Below are 23,007 nucleotides of genomic sequence, written 5' to 3' on the forward strand. Positions count from 1 at the left end.
CATCTGGATAAGGAAAGTGTCTTCAAATAGAGTTTCACCAATGGCTAGTGCAGATACAACTTGGATCAGACTTGGTATGACCTCTTAAATTGTTCTCATGCTGTCTTTAGACGACCCCTCCTCAATGGGTTGAATGTGAACTGTGAAATCTTCTTCATCTTCTGAAGTCTCCACATATGCCATGTGACTGATCTCATCATCAATGAACCCGAATGTTCTCAGTTGCACATTGGGTTCGAGGCTATCAAGTCCATTCTCTAGAAATTCAAGCTTCATCATCTGATGGTTCGAGGCTAGGCCTTTCCCTCGATCACAACGTCGTTCCCTTCCTCTGAACTTTTCGTTGCAGTTTGTCCTTGCACAGTAAACACATACCATCATTCTCTTTACTCTCCTTTTTCGAGCGTGCATGCTCCGGCCACGAAATGGCGTTGGCTGACTTTTGATCATATCTTCTTTGTACATTTCCTTCAGGAAGTTGCTGATATTGGTCCTTGCTTCTGTAGGGAGATCCATCTGCCACATGAGCCAGACTTTGTCTCTCCATACTGTTCTTAATTCCCTCAAAGGTGCTTTCTTAGGCCAGATTAGAGTGGCTGGATCCAAACCCGTTGTCCCTTCTTCCAAAGCATTCATAGATCACCCATGGATGATCTTGGGGAGTTGAGTTCATCTTCATCAAGCAAACCATTCAGGGTGGCAAATGTTTCCAGTATCTCACGCCGCTGAGGGTATAGATACTTATGATACACTTTATGTAGATTCTCTAGGATTATCTCCATTTGCTCTTCCTCCGCTAGATGGGGTTGTGTCCTTTCGGCTTCTTTACGGAACCTTCTGATGAAGTCGGAGAATCATTCATTTGGCTCTTGCTTTAGCGTCTCCAATTCTTTTCTTTTCTTCTTACTCTCCTCAGTTTTGGTTGCTAGGATAACCCTATAGGTTCGAGCGTCCATCAGCTTTCGCTCTCGCTTCACAGGTTGAATCAGGATCGCCAAGTCCTTAAAGGGAACATCCTCTTGTAGCATGTTCACTCCATGATCTGGCAGAGGGTTAGTAGTCACATTAGGCTGTTGACCTGTCTTCAATTCAATTTTCCCTACATCTATCAAGTCTTGGATTGCATGCTTGAGGTGTATGCATTTGTTTATCTGATGACTCTCCTGATTGTGGTAATAACAATGCCACTCTGACTTATCTCCTGGAGGTGGATTGGCCGTATTCACGGACCGCGGTGGTACAACATCCAACAACCCTTCCCTATTGAGTTTGAAGAAAAGGCGAGTGGGTGTCATACTGTCGAAGGTGAACTGTCTGGGAAGGGTTGACTGCTCAGCCTGGATTATCAAAGAAGGAGCAACTGTTGGTGAGATTTGCTTCTTGGTATACTGAATGGTAGTAACTGAATTCACTTTGCAGCCTTTCCCTCTTCCTCCTTTGTTGTTCTTGCCAGAATAAGATCCGAAAGCCTCCTTGGTTGAAGTCTGGGCTTGTTTTCTTTTGAAGAGCTTATCCTCAATGCGCTTCCCAATGGCTATGAGTGCCTCAAAGGTCTTGATGTGCTGATAATAGAGGCAATCATGGTACTCTCTATGCAGGTTTTCTAATATGATTTTAACCTGTTCTGATTCAACCGGGCGATTCCATATCTTGGACGCCTTTTCACAGAACCTCATGATGAAGTTAGAAAATCACTCGTCGGCTCCTTGTCTCAGGGTTTCCAACTCACGCCGAATGATGTCCACTTCAGTGTTGTAAGAGTACTATTTGGTGAATACCTTCACAATCGCCGACCAAGTTTGAGTCTGAGTTTGGTCCAATTGGGTTAGCCACCTCAGAGCCAATCCTGCTAACGAGTAAAGGAATGCTTGTCCCATTTGATATTCTATGAGATTCCATGACTTGGCTACTATAATAAAAATCTTCAAGTAAGCTCGAGTATCTCCTATCCCGTCGAACTTGTCGAGCTTCCATTTGAAATCTTCGAGTATTCTTTCTCTAGCGAAGCAGACCATGTCTTCTTTTGGTTTCTCAACAGCCTTTCCTTTCATTGCCATTTCGAGCTTCTTAACTTTCTCCCTCATCTGCTTCTCCCTTTTTGTTGCTGGTGGGTCCTGGTGAGCATTGATGGCTATATCCTCTTCTTTTATTATGATCTTGGGATGTGCCCTAGACATCGTTGGTGTCACGCCCCCATCCCGATGAAGATATTTTACATTAAACAGGGGATGACTGAGATAATCCATGTCATCCCAATACCTATCAGGATCACAGATATAGTGTCCCGAGCCACAGTCCACCCTGTCATCAATCGTGATAACAGCAAGGAACGTACCAAATGGAATAAATCGTTCCAATCACAAAGTTAGTGGAAGTGAAATTTAATTAAATCATGTGAACTATAGAGCATCGGTTCTCTAATGTTAACACATAATACAATTTAAATGGTCGTAACCATACATTCTCTCCTTATAATTAAACATAAAGTTTATACATGATTGTGGATGAAAATAGAAATTAAATAATAAATCATGCCACTAGGGCACCATTCTTGGGTGTACATCGACATCCAAGTCACAGCCACCGGCTTCACTTAATTCGCATCCAACGGTGCTTATCAAAAGATTACCTGTATAACAACTAAAAAGGGGTTGCGTAACGGGGTTAGCTACACTAGCCAGTGAGGGAGCAAAGGGGAATGCGCATACATACACACAAACAAGTTCAAGCAGAATGATGCATGCTAATGTTAGATTCATTTTTCACCTAACACACAATTCTATAAATCAAGTGTATGCTATTGTGATAACTCGGGAGACACTGAGGGTCACTTAACTTATCGCCCCAGTGAAACCTCAATTATCACACGGGAGCCTACGCTGGTAGAAACCATTCGGTCGCCCAGTGGCAGACCCCGATAGCCATCACTACCCCTGACCTGGCCTCTCCCACCTCCACAGTCAACAGGTGCTCAGACTATCCAACAGTTAAATCCCTATTGGCAAGGGTCGTAGCATAAGGGAACAAGCATCCTAGCCATAGATATACTACATGCAAACCAAATCATGTATTTCTTCTATCGAATTACCAAGACTTTTTCCATTTCAACTGTGTTTTTTATCCATCTTCTTTGCTTTGCATTTTCAATTTATCTTTTAAACAAAAGAGCTTACAGTAGATCCTTTTTTCCTAGAAAACATCGTTGAGCTACTTATTGTTTTCTTTAATTTTATTGTTTCTCTTCCACCTAGGATCTTATTATATGATTTTCCCAATTTTTCTCTTACCTTGTCTCCTGGTGCTTGTTGCTATATTTTTCTGTCCTGTGTTGTTCTACCCTCCCATCATGAAAATCTTGGCATGGAATGTTAGGGGACTTCATAGTCATTTCACTCAAAGAAGTCTGCTGTCCTATATTAAAATCCACAAACCAGATATGATTTTTCTTTGTGAGACAAATGTAAAAATCATGACAGTTTCAAAACCACTGGCCTCCCAGGTATGTACACACCAACTGCATCCATTAATAGTGAGGGCGTAAAGGGGAATAAGGGAGGTCTTTGGGTATTGGTTAATCATTCGATGCAAATCACAAATGTTTCTTTATTTCCTCATTTCATAGCCCTTACTCTTTCGGATCCTAAATATGGTACCTGGGTATGTGTCTGTCTCTATCCCCCCCCCCCTCGTATCACTTGAGGTCACCATGTTGGGCTGAGTTACTGTCCTTTCTTTCCTCAATCACCTATAGTTTCCTCATTGTTGGAGATTTTAATGAGGTTTTATCCCAGACTGATAAATTTTTAGGGGGAGGGGGAGGGGACTCCTTTCCATCCATCCTCGGCAGCAAAAGGATTAACCAACTTGTTATCAACCCTGTCTTTGGAAGAATTACAATTCCATGGTTCCAGATTTACTTGGACAAATAGACAAAAAAACTCCAGGATTAATTAAGGAATGTCTTAACTTTCGGATCACCTGAATGGTTCTCTATCTATCCTTTTGCTGGGACAAGAAAACTCCCTGCCTTAGGATCAGATCACAATCCTATTCTTGTCAATACTTGCTTGCCAATGAAATCATACAAGAAATTATTTCATTACCAAGAAGCATGGACTTACCATTCTGAGTTTCTCTCTTTTTGCCATAACTCTTGGAAAAATCTTGGGGTGGGTTGATCCTCTGGAATCCAAGCTTGCAAGTATGGCAAGACTTCTTAACCATTGGAACCATCATACCTTTGGAAGAATTGATAACATCAAAATTGGACTTATGAGCGATCTCACTACCCTGGAAGATTTCCCTGCCTCCTCCACCGGGGACTTACTTCCTGTCTCCAACCAAATTGATTGGATCCAAAGAGCAGAAGAAATCTTCTGGGTCCAAAAATCAAGACATCTTTACATAAATGCGGGGGATCGGAATACAAGATTTTATCATATGATCTTTAAAATTAATCTTAGAAAAAGAGGTTTTCATTTCATTCTTAATAACAATGGTGACCGCATCCAATGGAGATTGCCAATGAATTCATCCCTCATCTCCAAGGAATTTTTAAGACCTCCAACCCTTTGGATCCATCCTTTGTTGAATCTCTTTTTGACCTTGTGATTTCTGATAGTAACCAACTTCACTCTATGCTCTGCCTGATTTGATTGAGGTTCAAAGGGTAATCTTCTCTAATGGAGCTTTTAAAGCTCCAGGTTTTGATGGGGCTCCAGGTTTGTTTTTATCAAAAGTTTTGGGACCTAATTGCATCTGATGTCATGGCCTTTGTTCACAAATTCTTTCAGGGCCACCCCCTCCCTACTGGGGTAAACCATACACTCCTATGTCTTATCCCCAAAACTGATGTTGCTGCTAGGGTGACTGATTTTAGACCCATCAGTCTCTGCAATGTTTCTAACAAATTACTTACAAAACTGCTGGCATGTACATTAAAACCCTTCCTCTCAATCTTTATCTCTCCATTCCAATCTGCATTCATTCCTGGCAGACAAATCTCTAATAATATTGTTATAGCTCAAGAAATTTTTCACTTCTTGTCCCACAGAAAGGGGATTTGTTGCAATTAAGTTGGATATGTCCAAAGCCTATGATAGGGTCGAATGGAGCCTGCTTGAGGGAATTTTCAATTTTCTTGGGTTTGGCACAACTTGGGGGAATCTACCTCAAAATCTAATTTCAACCTCTTCCTTCTCAATCAAATTGAAAGGTAGTCCATTTGGGTTTTTCCATGGCTCTCGTAGAATTCGCCAAGGCTCTTCCTTAAGTCCCTATTTGTTCCTTGTAATTATGGAGGTTTTGTCAGATTACTAAAAGTGTATAGGGATTTGGAAATGTTTAGAGGTATCAAAATCTCTAGATCTGCTCCAAAAAATTTCTCATCTCTTTTTTGTAGATGATAAATTTATCTTTTGCAGAGCAACTGAGAGCGACCTACTTACTATTAAATCTGTCCTTGACCTTTTCTCGGACCTATCTGGTCAAGAAATCAATTTTGGAAAGAGTGGCCTTTTCTTTAGCAAGAATGTCCAACATTCTGACCAGATAAGATTTGGATCTATTTTAAGAATAAAAAATGATAACCTTAGTACTACCTACTTGGGTACTAGCCTGCTTCCCCTAAGATATAAAGTCAAAGAATTGGGAGGATTAGTGAACAGAATCAAATCTAGATTATCTGTTTGAAAAGCTAACCCTCTCTCTTTTGCAAGACGAAAGATCCTCATTCAATCTATATTAAGTTCCATTCTTGCATACTTAATGGCTTCTTTCTTGTTTCCTCTAAAGATCTATAAAAGCATTGACTCTATTTGCCTCAACTTTTGGAATGGTGGAGCAAAATCCCATTTGATCTCATGGGATAAAGTCTGTTCTCCTCAAACTGCGGGAGGGACTAGTCTGTGTAAAGCTAGTATTCATAACATATCCCTAATCCTAAAACTGGGCTAGAGATTTCTCAATAATCCAGAGGATATGTGGGCTAGGATGCTGAAATCAAAGTATTTTAACAATTCTTTGCCCTTTAATCCGAAGGTAATGAAGAAAAAAGGTTCCTGGTCTTGGAATAGCATTGCCCAAATGCTACCAACTCTGAAAGGTATGGTCTTTTGTCAAATAGGTAATAGTGCACATTCTTTCTTCTGGGATGACCCATGGATAGCTTCAATTCCTGGTCATAGTCTTACTAGTAGAGCACATGTAAACAATAATGATGAGCTTGTTTGTAATGCTTTTGATAACTCTAGATCTAGACACATCCTTTTTATAAGCATTACCCACTTGCTTTGCTTCAGCTTGTGCTAATATTGGCCTTACCAATGGAACAGATTCTTGGATGTGTACCCTCACTAAATCAAAAAAAAAATCTACAAAAAAGGCAGCTCACTCTTTTATGGTTTCTAACTCCTCTCACTCCCATTGGTGGTGTTTCTTTAGGAAAATTCCCATACACCCCAAATTCAAAATTTCCTTTTGGCGTGTGTTAAATAATGGGTTACCTGTCAAAGCACACATCTCACAATGGGTCAAGGTTGATCCAAATTGTGTTTTCTGTGGTACAAACATGGAATCAATTTGGCATATTTTCTTATCTTGTAACTAGACAAAACGTATATGGGCAGCAGTTAGGTTTGAGAACTGAACATATTGCATACCTGGGATCGTTATCCTCTGCTGTCCGCTACCCGAACAGCACATGCTGTCCCCTCACATGGGGGTGAAATGATGACTTAACCTCCCTGCCCGAACACACTACCCGAGGGAGGTTAAGTCGTCATTTCACGACCCATGTGGGGACAGCACTGTGATGTTCGGGCAACGAACTGCAGAGGATAAAAATTCTGCAAACCCATCTCTTTCTCATTTTTGTCAATCTTTTCTACAATATTGTACTAAAGATTGAGGAATGGCCAATTGGTTTTTCTCAATCTTTATCATAATCTGCTACTTTATATGGATTCATAGGAACTGAATTCTTTTTCAGGGAGCTAAACCTGATCCATTATGGATCACCAATTTGTCTAACAAATGGATGTACGTGTAAGCTCTCGGTCTCTTCCCCCCCCCCCCCCCCAACTTTACCAAGTTGGACTCTTCTTCATGCTCTCCTAATAAATTCTCTTTATTTTCCTCTTTAACTACTCTACTAGATCTTAATCATCCAATTTTGCTGTGTAGGAGCAGCCGCCTCCAACCTAAATAGATCCAATTTTGTTTTTTCCATTTTGTTGCAGGGAGAGATTAAGATACTTTCTGGAGGTTTTTTGGATACTAATGATCGTTTGGAAACAGGTCTATATGGAATTGTCTAGGGATTGGATTATGTCAAAAAGGAGATGCTATAATGTAAAAGAAGTTTGGTGCACCAACAAGGAAATCGTGGAGTTGTTCAATCTGCCTCATAATTCTGTTCAACACTTGCCCCTGATACACCTATTACTCCAACCTCACAAGGCCTCTGAATTGAGTCATTTGTTTTTAGAAAGGATGCCATACTCTTAACAAAGAGCACATACTGCTCTCACACAATATTGTACCATCTCTTGTTTATATATATGTTTATTTCCCATAAAAAGAAAATTGGGTTGATTGGCTTATAATCATGCTTTAAACGGTCAATTAACGATATCAGTCAGATGCCAATCAGGATACAACCGAACATCGACCGGCTAGTAATCAGGTTAGGCCCGACACTGGTATGTTTACTAACAGGCTGGTCTGGTATCAGACTTTAGCCAGTCAGGCCTACCGGTGCGGGGTAGCATTTGACTTCCAAAAGAGTGTTCTTTCGAAGTTAAGGACAGGAGAAGAAGGCATGCCAGTGTTTCCTTGTCTGACTTGCAAATTAGACAATGGATAACCCATCTTAGATGATCAATGTTAAACCACCCACACACACCCCAACACCCCCCCCCCCCCCTTTCTTACCCTCCATATATACCTCTGGGAACAATAGGATCAGGAGCAAATTTTTTTGAAGTGCAAATGTGATATAGCATTTACAAGTAATCCCCCAGGATCAAGAAAGAATTTTGCAGGTAAAATCAGTGAAAAATTTAGCATATTACTTGCAATTCCATGCTGTCTTTACCAAGAAATAAATGAAGACTTCAAGAAAAAACAAGGGGCTTTCAAGATCATCTCCTAATTCCTTAAGCCATTAATCATTCTCGACCTGTACAGATCGGGAGTTTTCTTGTTATGCCACATATCAAATTTACTAATTAATCTCAACCATAAGGCCCACAATATTTGGGTCTTTTCTCCTTATTCTTTAGAGAACGAAATGAAATTTTGGGTTAAAGGATTTCAGAGCATTATTCATGCGGCAGTCTGGGAATATGAACTAGAAAAACCAAAATATACCTAGAAAATAATTCAACGTCTAAAAGTATAATTATTTTGAAACAGTGATATGTGGCAAAAATAACCACAGCCTACAAATGCAAACCAACCCAACCCCTTCCCCCCACACCCCCCCCCCCAAACCACTGCCTCCAGTCTAGCTTCCATGCTCTGGCAGTGCCTTAACTATGTGAGCAGTTATTGCAGAAAGATATGGTCAATGCAAAGACTACAAAGCACCACTTTAAGATAGATGTACCTTGGATGTGAAAATTCAGTAATGTGCACAAGCTTGAGATTTTCTGAAGGATTGCTTTCTGAACTGTATAATTTGAGATGAATCGACGGAATGATTCGATTCTCCCACTCAAGGTGGTAAAATCCACGAGATGACGAAGAAATTGAAGATTGGAAGAGTATATACTTTACAGTGCTGAACACAACAAAAAACTAAAACTACAGGTTCCTGTACATTCTATTAAGTGATCAAGTGGATTTGTCGAGATCGCTACATCTTGCTCCTCAAAGAGGATTGCCGTTTCCTTTTCCATTTACAAGGTTGAGGACTAACCATAAGGAGATGATATGGATCAGGCCAGATAGTTGTATATCTGTGGATTACTTTTGTCGCGCTCGAGGTATTCCCTGTCAATGAGACTTTCTATCCTTTTCTTTAAATCAGCTGGCTTTATTGGAAACTTGAGCTGGTTAACCAAAAAATAGCAAGTTGGAACTCTCCCAGATGTCAGCGACTTCAAAAATAGTCATAAATGTGAAATGTAAAAACTAGATAGAACAAAAGAGCCAATAGAAGGAAGCTGGTCCCAAATGATGGTTACCTGCTGGAAGAGCTCAGTTATCAAGAGGGTGTGGCTCAGTACTTTCCTTGTCTTCATTATTCGGACAATGGCTGCATCGACCTGCCAAACATCCACCGTAAACCCAGATATTGTCAATCAGCTGGTACAATGATTCAGATTGCAACTACACTAGGTTTACATAACAATATAATTGAAGACAACTAACTGAGGTATTACCTGATATTGCCGGTCCTGAAATACTCTTTCAGTAGTACTTGTATTCTCCTCCACTGTCTCCTTCATTTGGATTGCATTTACCTGCTTACTCAAGGTGGTGTTAGAATCCAGTTTTAGGCATTCAAGCTCCACCATCTAGTACTATTTCCAACAACTAGTAGAAGATTTACCTTTATGCGGTAGAGTGGGGCACTAAATTCTTCATTGAACACAAAGGAGTCATTATCCTCCACATCTCTCCCTTTGGGGATCTGTGAACACCAATAGAGCTTTTGATATTTATGAACGAATGGCAAGCAACAAATATATCTAAGGGAAATCAACCACCTTTTGAACTACGCGAACTTTTCCGCATGCAAGCGATTGCAGGGTCCTTCTAAGCTCTTTATCCTCAATACCTGTTGAATCCTTAATGTCTTGAAAGCTAAGCTTGTGGGCATCGTTAAACAGCATCAGAACAACAGTCTGGTGCACCATGGATCAAACCCATGCAAAACAATAAAACACCATTTAATTTGAAAAACAAGAGAGAAAGAAGCTATAAGGCTAGCAAGTGATATAGGCAGAAAAGCCCTGGCCCAAAGGGTAGTTCAACACTACCTGAAATAGTGACACTGCCAGTTCCTTTCTACCTTTCGGGAACTCTGCCTTCAGTACACAATGACCAAGGGAATTTTGCCACATTAAGCGCCTCCCACTGTACTTGCTCAAGTAGAACTCCTTGAAAATGTCCTGAGGCACAAAGAAGATAGAAGGTGGAGGGTATGGGTGTTATATACCCCAAAATACACACACACAATCTATTTATTTTAAAGAATGGAAAGCAGGTATCCCGTATCACAACACCCAACTTCTCCTAACCTGATAGACATTTAGCTCATGTGGAAGCCGAACATCCATTGGTGGATATGTAGGCCAATACCTGCAGTCGTTCAAACAAACAACAGATCACTATGCCTAGAGAAATTAACATATCATAATCTCCGGGTGTTAAGTCGATAACTATTTAATTTAAAACAACATTTAAGACCCACCCTGTTGTTAAGACATGGACACTCAGCTCAATACCCGTTGGGAGTTTTGTCCTTGCCTGGGATGATTGTTTGAAGGACTCATTTATCTCTTTTGACAACTCAATATCCTGAAAAAGCATTGGCATTACACCGCAGTCGGTATGCATCCAAAATAGGCACAACAGTATAGACATCTACATTAGCGGCAAATACAAATCTTGCAAATAGCTAATATGGAATTCTTGGCTTAATTCCAGGATCAGCTGGATCAAGCTACCATGGTACCTGATAAAACATGCTATACAATTTCACAGCAAATTAGGAGTTAGGACTATCATCAACATCATCATCATCTCTACCATTCCATATTAGGATTAATAGAAGTATGGCCTTTTTAATTTAATGAATGATTCTTAGTCCTTCCAAGAGCTGATTATTTAAGTTTCTGACAACTATAAAAAACCCAACTGCCAAAATCATGAGAAGAACTATACATGGAAATAGGTTTCTGCATGATTTCGGTAGGTCATTTCGGTGGGTTTTAGGCCAAGTTAAGGCCTGAAATTTCATGGAAACCCTATTTTAGGCTATATAAACACATGTAAATGTTCAAATTGCAAAAAAAAGTCACCAAAGTGGTATTTAGGATTTGCACCATTGATTGGCAGTATACGGTCGAATCCTAATATATACTTAGTTAATTACACATACACATTATTTTAAACCTTGGCGCTAAGAAGGTTCAATCCTGTGTTCTCCAAGTGCTTCCGGCGTAGATTCAAAGAACAAACCAAAAATCACCAAAAATGAGCCAAGAATTAGGACCAAAAACTCGAAAAAATGCAGCCTAGTGAGTTCTCGGTCAAATTTCGACCAAGAGTCAACAAGACTTTGTCTATTTATAAGGTGGGTTTGTAACATCTTGCCGATATTTCGGCGAGATGTTACAAAGGCTCGAAATCTCGCAAAATGACCGAAATTTCGGTCGAAATTTTGCATTTTTTCGTATCAAAGTTGCATTTCGTTTTGGTCAGGTCGAGATACTCAAAATTCTCGAGATCTCGACCGAAATATAACGAGTTTTTGTACATTGGATATGAACAGAAATCCAGCAGGAAAAGGGTTTCGATTCAGGTAATAGAACTCATCAAATGGGAGCACCAACCGGGCTGAAACTCAAGGGAGGGTTTGATAACTTAATGGCCTATCGTTTCCAACTGATAGGCATTCAAAACAGAAATCAAAAGATGAAGTAAGCATCTGCAATTCAGATCTGGAGAAGGTTCTGGAACCAGTCTGAACTTCAGTTCAAATCTCTCAAAAGAAGTAGACTTAGGAGTTGAGACTTGAGGGTTTGGGTCACCTGAGGGAGGGATACCTTCAACCCAAATCTTAGGAAGAAAAGGAGAGGGAGAAGTGAGATCAAAGACCAGATGTGACCGGTCACTGGCCGTAGGTGTCGCCGAAGCAGAGCAAGGGAAGAAGGAGAGAAGAATAGAAGGAGAGAAAGGAAGAGGAACAGGGGGAGGAGACTAAGAGGGAATATTCATACCAGAGGAAGGGGGGAAAGGAGGAAGAACACCAGAACCAACTGATTGCCTCAAGCAGTGCAGGCTACAACCTAAATCAAAATCAATATTCCATTCTCTATGTATTTTGTTGGGTTACATCCAATATATAAAGAAAGAACGAGACTAAACTAGGTAACTACCTCAAACAAAGAAACCAATTTCCTATGTTATCCTAGTTCTCCTAAAAATAAAGATTACAAGATAACCCTGAATAAACAAATAAATCCCTAAATATCCTACTGAACCAACAACCCAGTTTGGATTCGGTTACTTGTGGTCTAGGAATTCCCAATGAGTCAAACCGGTCCAGGCAAGTATCTGCATCAATGGCGAAAAAGCTCCTCCAAATTGTGGCTCTATAGATAGTGTTGGAAGAATAGACAATATTGATTCTTCTACAAAGTAGGTTTGAAAATCTTTACTTCGAAACATTACATAGCTTAGATTTAGGTTATATTTCCAATGATCAAACGATCAGTTTGAGAGATCTTTTACAAAAGAAGTGAGGAAGAAGATTCAGATTCCAGAGGTGATAAATCACCCAGGCATGATGGCTTTAGCCTGGCATCTATAATCATTGTTGTCATACGTTGAAGTGAGACCTCATGAAAATTTCCAAGAGTTCAATGACAATAATAAGTCTGGGTCCAAACTCATCACCCCCAATCAATAAGAGAACATAGCAGAAGAATTGGCAGACCTCCATCCAAATAGTCTCACTAGCATAGGCGACGCCATGGCGCATATCGCTGGAGAAGTGGGCATATCGACCACCGATATGGATGATGTAAGAATATCGAACGATATGGCCTCCATGTCGTCGCCATGGAGCCGCCATGGACGCCATACCACGACATATGGCCATGTCGAGCGACATGGTTGTTTCAAATTATAAAACTTAATTTTTTAACAATAATTTTTTTTAACCATTTTTTATTTTAATGATTTTTCCTTAACATAAAAAAAATTAAAAAAACATCAAACAGAAAACACTAATACACTATTGACTAACACAGAATCACATATTCACATCAGCAATTTTTATTTTTTATTTAGATGGGTTGTTTATTAGCTTTATTCGCTCAATATAAATTACGTTCTTGCAATTGTTTTTTTTTGTTTTGTTACTTTCGTGTCACTTTCATATGAATCATATCTCAACTCTCATGATTTTTCAACTTTATTATCAGCAAGACTATTGCTATCAATTATTTGATAATCCATGATTTCATATACACTAATGAATATTACACTTTCATGAATTAAACCATAGTAGATTAGTCGTACACTTTCATGTTAATTTTTTATGTTATAGGGTATATATTATAGCATATTAAATGACATTAAAAATAGAGAAAGTAAAAAATAAAACATGGTCGATATGATGTTACCATGGCGGGCGACATGTCGATATATCGACATGACACCCCTCCACCGACTTGGATCGCCGTGACAACGTGACAACTATGCTCACTAGTAGTTCTTACAATATGAGGATCACTATAACAAATAAGGCACAAAGGGAGGGAGGAATATATCTATAAACAAGCTAAAATGAGGGAAAGGAAGAATAGAGAGTTCAACTGCATTAGATGCATAAAAAGTAAGGATGATATTGTATTAATAAATTGTGAGGAGATTAAAGAGAAATAGAAAAACTATTTCTAGTTGTCTACAACTTACTAAATGAAAACAATACAAGTAATATTGTGTTGGAATATGTAATCCAAAATACCGTGGGGGTATTCTGGTCCTTTTGGGGTAGTTTAATTCCTATGTTATTAGGTTTAAGTCACTGCTCTTATAGAGACAGTTAGTTAGAGGTAATTATGTCTACAGTCGGCTAAATGGGTTTTAATCCCACATCGCCTATTTCAGTCCCTTTGTATTTTCCCCTCTATTATAAATAGAGGAACTTACCTATCAATGAATACAAGTTATAATTTTCTCTCATTCTCTCTTTTCTAACCCACAGTTCTGCCAACATGGTATCAGAGCCAAGTCTGATCTAGGTTAGAAAGAAAATAAAAACCCTCCTTTTCTTCTTCAATCGACTTCTCCCTCCTTTCTCGCTTTCTCTGTTTCACCTTCTTCTGGTTTTCTTCTCATCCTTGTAAGGGGGCAGCACTAATGAGGTAAAAACCTAAACCAATGATTTAGTTGCTGCCCTCCTCCATCCTATCTACTTTTTTTCCATTAAAATTCTGCTGGAACCATACCTGCAACTTGAAGGTTTCCAGAATTTTCTTGAAGATCATATTTCTATCACTGAAGAAGGCTGATCCTCCATTGTTGAAGCCTCCCATGCACCCTTTTCCAGCACCTTTCTACCTTATTCCACTGTCCCCTTTCACCTTTTTTTCTTTCTCCAGCTTTCATTAACCATTCCAGCCCCCATACCCAATCGATCTCAACTTGTCAGGGTTTTGGGAAAAACCCTGACTCGAATCGATTTTTGGGTTTCTCCTTTCAGATGCAGCTGATTATTGGGGTGATTCTCTACTACTATAAGCCCCACTCGACGTAAGTTTGGACCTTTTTTGATGGCTGGATTAGTTTTTACAGCAAATCTTCCTTAACCTTCTAATTTGGTTACCTGCTAAAAACCCTGACAAAACCCTGACTCCAATCGAATTTAGGGTTACAGGTCCTAGCTTTTGCTTTTTTTTGGAGGGCTGATTACTTCCATTACTAGGACCACTCGACCTCAATCTTGCACCTATCCAAGTTTTCTAGAAGACCCCTACCCCAATCGATCTCTATCTTTCAGGGTTTTCCAAAAACCCTGACATTAATCGATTTTTTGGGTTAGGGTTACCTACTGCTTCTGGAGTTTTTTGGAGGTGTAAATCAAGAGAGGCAATCTACTTCAATCATTCATGGCTTGAAGAAGAATTTTACCTAAGATAGTTGCTGCCCTATTTTTTCTACACTTTTGGGTGTTTCTCCCTCTTGAAGATCAAGTCTCAAACACTACAAGAGATTGGTTGTTCGTATTGGAGATCCATTCAAGCAGCTGAGGACAGCATCTATTACCTGAACTCACCTCTCTTTGACAAGTCATCATCAGTTTTTTGAAGCCCCCTACCCTCCAATCGATATATGGGTTAGGGCAGTCCTCTCTTGTTGATTTTTGTAGGAGTGTTTTATCACAATCAGAGGAGTACTCGACCCAAGTTTCAGCATCATTCATGGAGTTTTTTAACAAAACTCAAGTTTCATCCTTATGGTCACCTTCTACATCAATCAACCTATTTATTTTCTAGTTCCTATGAGGCTGGTTGCATCACTTACTATTGGATCTGCTGAGTTATTTATCTTATACTTGTTGGTTCTATTGAGCCTTACTTGCTGGTTCTATTGATTGGCTTCTGTAAGCATGACTGGTTGACATGTTACTGCTACCTTTATGAGGACTACTGCTGCCCTATTATTGAGACTGAGTACCCTTACTATTGGAGATCGAATTTCTTTCATTATTGAAGACTCGTATCTACTACCCTGGAGATCAGCTTATTTGGGATTACAACAGTGTGTTCCATGGTTATTGGTTGCAACTACGAACCAATTCAGTTATGTAAAGCTTTTCTGGTTCATATCCGGCTTACTTTGAGAGCTTGATCCTAGCATTATTCACTAATTCAGATCTGATCCAAGTTTTTGTTGAAGCTTATTAGATCAATTCTGTCCAGATATCTTCGTCAGTTCTATTTAGCATGTGAGAGTTTATAAATTGGAGTTTTGCACACTTGTTCTTCCTTGTTTGAAGATTGATCAAGCCTTGAAGATTGGAGCCTTTCCTTACTCCAAATCAGATATGTATACTTATCAAATTTGACTATTGGAGTTAGGTGTTTCTCCCCTACAGGAGTTTCCATAAAAAATGTTTATTTGATCGTTTGAAGATGGTAGACAATTTCTATGTTGCATTGTTTTTCTCCATAATTCATTATCCCACTGCTTCTTTTCACTTCATCACCTCTCATATCATACCTTTGGCATATACCCATAACCACCTTGGAAGTTTATGGTATTCTCTAAATTGCCATTTCTTCTCTTTCCATTACCCTTTAGCACCTTTTGGAAAATTCTGGAATATTATACTTTTGCATTGTTTCTTACATTATCTCCATTTTCTGTCCACATGTACTACTACACGCGAGGGGGGATTATGTATTGTATACCTGCAGCCATTGTAGAAAGCAGAACTTGCAGGAACACTTGGTACAAAACATAGAAGATCAGTGTTTCCACCATTGCTATTGGGTATTCTTCATTATTGGGTTGAGTTTGCCGTAAGGGGGAGATGGGTATTAAAGTATTGAAGATGTTTGGTTATTGCCTGCCCATATGAGGTTCTACAGTTGGGTTGATTTTTTCCGCTGCTTGATCTTTTCTGCTGCTTGATTCATCTGCTTGCTACCCTAGTTGCTTATCTTCAAAGTTATCAATCAGAGATTCATCACTGGACAGCAGTTAAAGATTGGTGAAAGTTTGCTGATCAAGTCTGCCCAGGTTTTGAAGATCTATTTTTCAAGTTCTTGAAGGTTTATTTGGGAGCTTCATTCATCTGTCAAGTTGGACTTTGCTGCAACTTAGTTTTTTCCCATTTTGTTCAAGTTGGGCATTAGTACCTTATATGCACGAACTTGAGGAGGAGTGTTAGCATTATTATGGAGTTTTTTTCTTATTAGTTCAAGCTGGAGCTTCTCTTTACTTATTTGTTTAATCCAGCTTGAGGGGGAGTGTTGGAATATGTAATCCAAAATACCGTGGGGATATTCTGGTCCTTTTGGGGTAATTTAATTCCTATGTTATTAGGTTTAAGTCACTCCTCTAATAGAGACAGTTATTTAGGGATAATTATGTCTACAGTTGGCTATGTGGGTTTTAATCCCACATCGCCTATTTCAGTCCCTTTGTATTTTCCCCTCTACTTACCTATCAATGAATACAAGTTATAATTTTCTCTCATTCTCTCTTTTCTAACCCACAGTTCTGCCAACAGTTTTAAAAGATAGAAATAACAATCAATAAACCACAAAATTTAGATATCTATGGAAAATTAAAGTGTTTGAAGTAAAGGAAACCTTAAAGAATATGAAAATAGGTAAAGCAGAAGGTCAAGATGGTATTCCAATAGAGGTGTGGAAGAGCTTAATAATTAATGGAATAACTTATGAGATACTGGTTCAGTCCTTGCAACAGAATCGGAATCCTCAATAGACAGGATCAAAGAGAGGTGAGAACACCATTAGAATCGAGCAATTTTAATATCAAAAGTAGTAAGAAAGAGATAAGAGGGGGGTATGACCAAAGATTCTCACCAAGGCCTAAGTTAGCATCTAATAGACTCCACTACATCTCACAGCTATTGGCATAAAACCAGAAATTTCATTCTATTTTTTTTACCTTTTTTCAAAGTGCTTACAAGCAGCCTTTTTGAAGAGATGGGATGAGTATATTTGTGACCTATTAAATGGAGATGGGTTGAGTAGAAATGAACCGAACGATCACTTTATTCAACAAGGCACCACATGTCATAGATATGTATGAAAGTTTAGTGTGGCGGAAGTTAAAGATGTCTTAAGAAAGATGAAAGCAGGCAAGATTCTAGGCCCAAATGAGATTCCTATAGAAGTGTGGAAAACCCTTGGAGGTTCTGGGGTTTATTGGTTAACCACTATTTTTAACAAGATTATGAATACAAGGGAGATGCCAAATGAATGGAGGAGAAGCATTGTAGTCCCGATCTACAAAACAAATGTGATATCCAAAGCTACAATAACTATGGAAGCATAAAGCTTATGAGTCGCACTATAAAACTTTGGGAGAAGGTTATTGAAGCCTGTTTGGGAAGAGAGACTCATATCTAGGTGAACCAATTTGGCTTTATGCCAGGTAGATCCATGACGAAAGCTATCTACTTATTGAGAAGGCTCATAGAAAAATATAGAGATAGCAAGAAGGATCTCCATATGGTCTTTATTGACCTAGAAAAAGCCTATGACTGAATCCCTATAGATCTGATCTGGCATGTTCTAGTGAAGAGAGGGGTTTCTAGTAAATATATGGCTGTAATAAAAGATATGTATGAGAACGTGGTGACTAGTGCGAAATCTGTGGGAAGTCAGGGCAAGGAATTCCCAATTACGATTGGGCTACATTAGGGATCAGCCTTAAGCCCTTATCTTTTTGCTCTTATCATGGACGACCTAACCAAGAGCATTCAAGACGAGGTCTTGTGGTGCATGCTCTTCACCGATGATATTGTTTTGCTGGATGAGACAAAATCAGGGATAAATGCTAAGTTAGAGCTATGGAGATCAACCTTGGAAACAAGAGGTTTAAGATTAGTAGAATGAAGATAGAGAATATGATGTGTAATTTTAGTCACACTATGATGGATACTGACATGGTGCGAATTGAGAAAAGAGAGATACCGCAAAGTGACTATTTTAGATATTTGGGGTCAACCATAAATAAAGAAGGTGACATAGAAGATGATCAGAGAATTAAAGTGGGATGGATGAAGTGGAGAGGTATGTCTGAGTGTTGTGTGATCGACATATTCCTCTAAAACTTAAAAGAAAGTTCTATAGGACTGTTGTACAACCGGCTATTGATGTATGGAGCAAAATGTTGGGCAGCTAAGAAGTGTCATATCAAGAAGCTATGTATGGCAGAGATGAGGATGCTAAAATGAATGAGTGGAAAAACAAGGAAGGACAAAGTAAGGAATGATCATATCAGAGCTGACTTGGGAGTTGCTCCGAGAGAACCATTTGAGGTGGCATGGTCATGTTCAACGGAGGCCTAGGGACGCCCCAGTAATGAGTGATATGATTCCGATTGAAGTAGCCAATAGAGCGAGGGGCAGGCCTAAAATGACCATAGGAGAAGTTGTAAGGACGGACATGCATAGTCTAGGTCTTGTACCATGTATGACCTCGGATAGAGCCTATTGGAGGGCAAGGATCCATGAAACAGACCCTATTAGCTGATATTCTCCTGACTTGTTGGGCCGTGCCTCTTTCCTCTTACTTTTATCTCACTTTTCTTTTATTTTCCATCGTTCATTTGTCATTTTCCATTCTCAATTCTCATCTCATTTCCCATCCCTCTTTTTCATTTCTTTATTCCACTTTTTTTGTCTTGGCCTCAGTTTTACATACTTTGTTTGTTTGGATCCATGTAGCTGACCCCATTAAGTTGGGATAAGGCTGAGTTTGTTGTTGTTGTTGTTGCTTACAAGCAGCCCTATATAGAGTGGCTGGGAGGGCTCTAAACTCTCAATTGGGACAACTATCGTGGACTGACTTACATTTTCAAGGACTTACACAACCATCAATGGACTGACTTGCATTTTCAAGAACTAAAACAACCATCAATGGACTGATTTATTGACTGAAATAATATCTTCTAAGAATTTAGATGGTAGTTGTAACTAACTAGATAATGCTTCTCAAATTATGCACACATTCATTCTTTGACTAAGACTTGAACAGCATTAAATAGGACTGAACACATCCTAGCCTCAGTAACAACGTCATAACAATAAAATAAGAGAATCGAAGTGGCATGAACAGTAACACATGAATAATAACATAGGCCAGGATTGAACTTAGGGAGCAATTCAATATCGAACCAAACCAACCCAAATCTCAGAAAAGTTTTTTCTTCATCTTTTTAATTGAATACTACATCAACTCTCCCCAGCCTGAAAAAACTCATCCTTGCGTTTTGCAGTGACGAAGTATCAATTTTGTGTGAACGTCCAAATTCAGTCCATAACAGAACTCCAGTAGCGCATTAATGATAGGAACATAATCTTCAGCCTTGGGAGTCTTCTCTTCGAAACAATGACGTGGAATCACGAACTCAACAAATTCTCTGACAGTAAGAATAAGGTCTTGAGTCGTCACGGATTCATGTTGTTCATCATTTTGATAGTCGTTCTCAACCACTACCTCAACTTCCCCCGTTTTAGCCTTGTCTCTACTTTGTTCTCTACTTCTCTTCAACGTAGACTTCTACATGAGAATCCTCCACCTGTAGGTCTTTCGTCTTAGAATCGTCAAGCACTACCTCTATGTTGTTGTACTCCAACTCCATCTTTACTTTGTGAGTGTCACCTTAGCGTCGATGCGGTGTGCCTTGATCAAAGTAGGATCGCACATGCTACTAAAAGTGGTCTGCGGAGGAGTGTTTCTAAATGCTGGTCGGTTCATGATCTGATGGGTTTTATTGGCTGTCTATTGGACTGGTTGTCCATCACTTTGTGAAGATATGGAACCAAAGCGTTGCTCCATCATGATTATATGATCAGTCAACTGCTTCAATATGTCAATACATGTGCCATAGAGTCTAGGGTCTGGTTTGGAGTATTAGAATTACCATTGGCCATGACTCCGATACGAAATTAATGGGATACTGGTTCAGTCCTAGCAACAGAACCAAAATCCTTAATAAACAGGATCACCGGGAGGTGACAACACTAGAACCAAGCAATTTTAATAATAAAGGAAGAAGTAAGAGATAAGAGGGGATAACCAAGGATTCTCACCAAGGCATAGGTTAGCATCGCACTAACCAAAACAAGGCAACTCACCAAGCAACCAAGCATCTCACAACTATTGTCATAAAAACCAGAAATTTCATTCAACTTTTTAAACTTTTTTCAAATTGCTTACAAGCAGCCCAGCCCTTTTATAGAGTGGCTAGGAGGGTCCTAGACTCTCATTGGGATTTTCTCCGAGACTCTCTGACCATTTAATGAACTGCACATTTTCAACAACTTACACAACCATCAATGGACTGACTTACATTTTCAAGGACTTGTACAATCACTCAACCATTAATGAATTGACTTATGTCTAAAACAATATCTTCTAAGACTTTAGATAATAGTTGTAACTAAATAGATAATGCTTCGTGTAACTGCTTAGAACCAGAAAACCAGAAGACAGAGAGAGATGGAGAAGGAAAAAGTCTTGAGACAAAATCGAGAAAGCTGTCCTCCCCCCCCCCCCCCCCAAGGTGCCTTTATTTATATGTAACAAAGATACAATAAAATACCCCTCTCCTACTAGGAATCACAAATTAGAAACATAACTATAATAGAAAACCAAACTAGGACTAGGACTAGGACTAGACTAATCATAAACAAACTAAGACTAACCCTAATTATAAATATAAAGGGAGACACATAGGAGGTAGGTATCTCGATTAGAATGAGGAATATTCTAATCGAGATAGTCTACTATCCTATATTCGCAATATATAAACTTTTAACACTCACCCTCAAGCTGGAGCGCACAAATCACCTAGACCAGCTTGGAACAAATTTCTCGAAAAGCAGGCCCAAACAATGGCTTGGTAAACATATCACCAAGTTGGTTGGTAGTCGAAACAAATGGAGTAGAAACCAACTTCTTCACAACAACATCCCGGACAAGGTGACAATCAACTTCAATGTGCTTGGTCCTCTCATGAAACACTGGACTGCTTGCAATATAAATAGTTGATTGATTATCACAAAACATCTACATAGGTTGAGTGATAGGAAAGCCCAACTCTTGAAATAACGACTTTATCCACATTAACTCAACTGTAATATGCGCCATGACTCGATACTCAGCCTCAGCACTAGATCTAATAATAGTAGTTTGTTTCTTGCTTTTCCAAGTGACTAATCACCATCCATAAAGGTACAATAACCAATAGTAGAACATCTATTATCATCAGCACTAGCCTATCAACATCAGAAAACCTAACCAGATTATCATTTCGATTAGGTCGATAATTAAGACCCTTGCCAGGTGCACCTTTTAGGTAATGTAACACACAGCAAGCAGCATCCTAGTGAATTTTCTTCGGTGTTTGCATAAACTGACTAATAACTCCAACAACAAAGGATATATCTGGTCAAGTAACAGTAAGGTAAATAAGTTTCCCAACTAATTTTATATATCGATGTACATCTGTAAAATCTTCACTCTCACTGAAACCAAGCTTTTGATGAGGATCCATGGGAGTATCTGCCGGTTTGAAAGCAAACATTCCAGTTTCAGATAGAAGGTCAAGGACATATTTCCTTTGTGACAAGCTAACTCTTTTCTTGCTTCGTAAAACTTCAATACCAAGAAAATACTTGAGAACATCCAAATCTTTCATCTGAAAATGCTGATGAAGATAGGATTTAACTTGAGCAATACCAGAAGCATCATTACCAGATATAATAATATCAGCCACATAAACTACCATCACGACCACCTTTGAATTCTAGCGGCGAACAAAGACGGAATGGTCAGAATAACACTATGAGAACCCAAATTGAGTTACAATGGAGCTGAACTTATCAAACCAAGTTCTTGGAGACTATTTCTACCCATAGATTGTCTTAAGAAGCTTACATACTTTAGTGGAATTCTCCCCCCTGAGCAACATACCATGGAGGTTGCTCCATATAAGCCTCCTAAAGATCACCATAAAGGAAAGCATTTTTTAATATCCATTTGATACAAGGGCGAATTTAAGTTGACAACCAAAGAAATTAGATCAAGAACAGAATTTAAGCGGCCTACAAGCGAGAAAGTTAAAAATAATCAACACCATAAGTTGGAGTATAGCCTTTAGCAACCAATCTGGCCTTAAGCTGCTAAACAGAACCATCCGGATTGTATCTAATAGTAAAAACCAATCGACATTTGAAAAAATCCTTCCAATAGGTAATGGAACCAGGGTCCAAGTATTTCTAGACAATAAAGCATCCATCTCTGTGTCCATTGCTGCCTTCCAACCAGGGTGGGAAAAAGCCTCATGGTAGGTTTTGGGAACAAAGTTAGTAGATGATGTAGAAGCAAGAGGGTAATAGTGTGAAGGAAGATGAGAAATGGAGACATACTGCTCAATAGGATAAGCAGTCAAGGATTTGTGGGATTTTTGAGTATAGGTGTAAGTACCTTTACGGACAGCGACTGGTAAGTCGATGGAGACATCAACATCAAGATCAGATTGAGTGGATGGAGGAACGGC

At 39.2% G+C, this 23,007-nt stretch overlaps 1 protein-coding gene across 1 annotated transcript in view; it reads right to left on the reverse strand.

The window, feature by feature from the left end:
* Positions 1-8,622: 8,622 nt before the first annotated feature.
* The window catches only part of LOC122639997 (cullin-4-like), a 77,997-nt gene continuing 63,612 nt past the window's right edge, over positions 8,623-23,007 (reverse strand). Inside the window, exons 10-17 of the mRNA XM_043833071.1 lie at positions 10,421-10,527; positions 10,248-10,308; positions 9,987-10,118; positions 9,714-9,851; positions 9,557-9,637; positions 9,387-9,467; positions 9,189-9,269; positions 8,623-9,053 (exon numbers count right to left, since the gene is read on the reverse strand). Of these exons, the coding sequence (XP_043689006.1) occupies positions 8,940-9,053; positions 9,189-9,269; positions 9,387-9,467; positions 9,557-9,637; positions 9,714-9,851; positions 9,987-10,118; positions 10,248-10,308; positions 10,421-10,527 (795 nt within the window). The 3' untranslated portion in view covers positions 8,623-8,939. The remainder of the gene's footprint in view (positions 9,054-9,188; positions 9,270-9,386; positions 9,468-9,556; positions 9,638-9,713; positions 9,852-9,986; positions 10,119-10,247; positions 10,309-10,420; positions 10,528-23,007) is intronic.

Source organism: Telopea speciosissima, chromosome 9, assembly GCF_018873765.1.
Source record: "Telopea speciosissima isolate NSW1024214 ecotype Mountain lineage chromosome 9, Tspe_v1, whole genome shotgun sequence".
Lineage (NCBI taxonomy): Eukaryota > Viridiplantae > Streptophyta > Magnoliopsida > Proteales > Proteaceae > Telopea > Telopea speciosissima.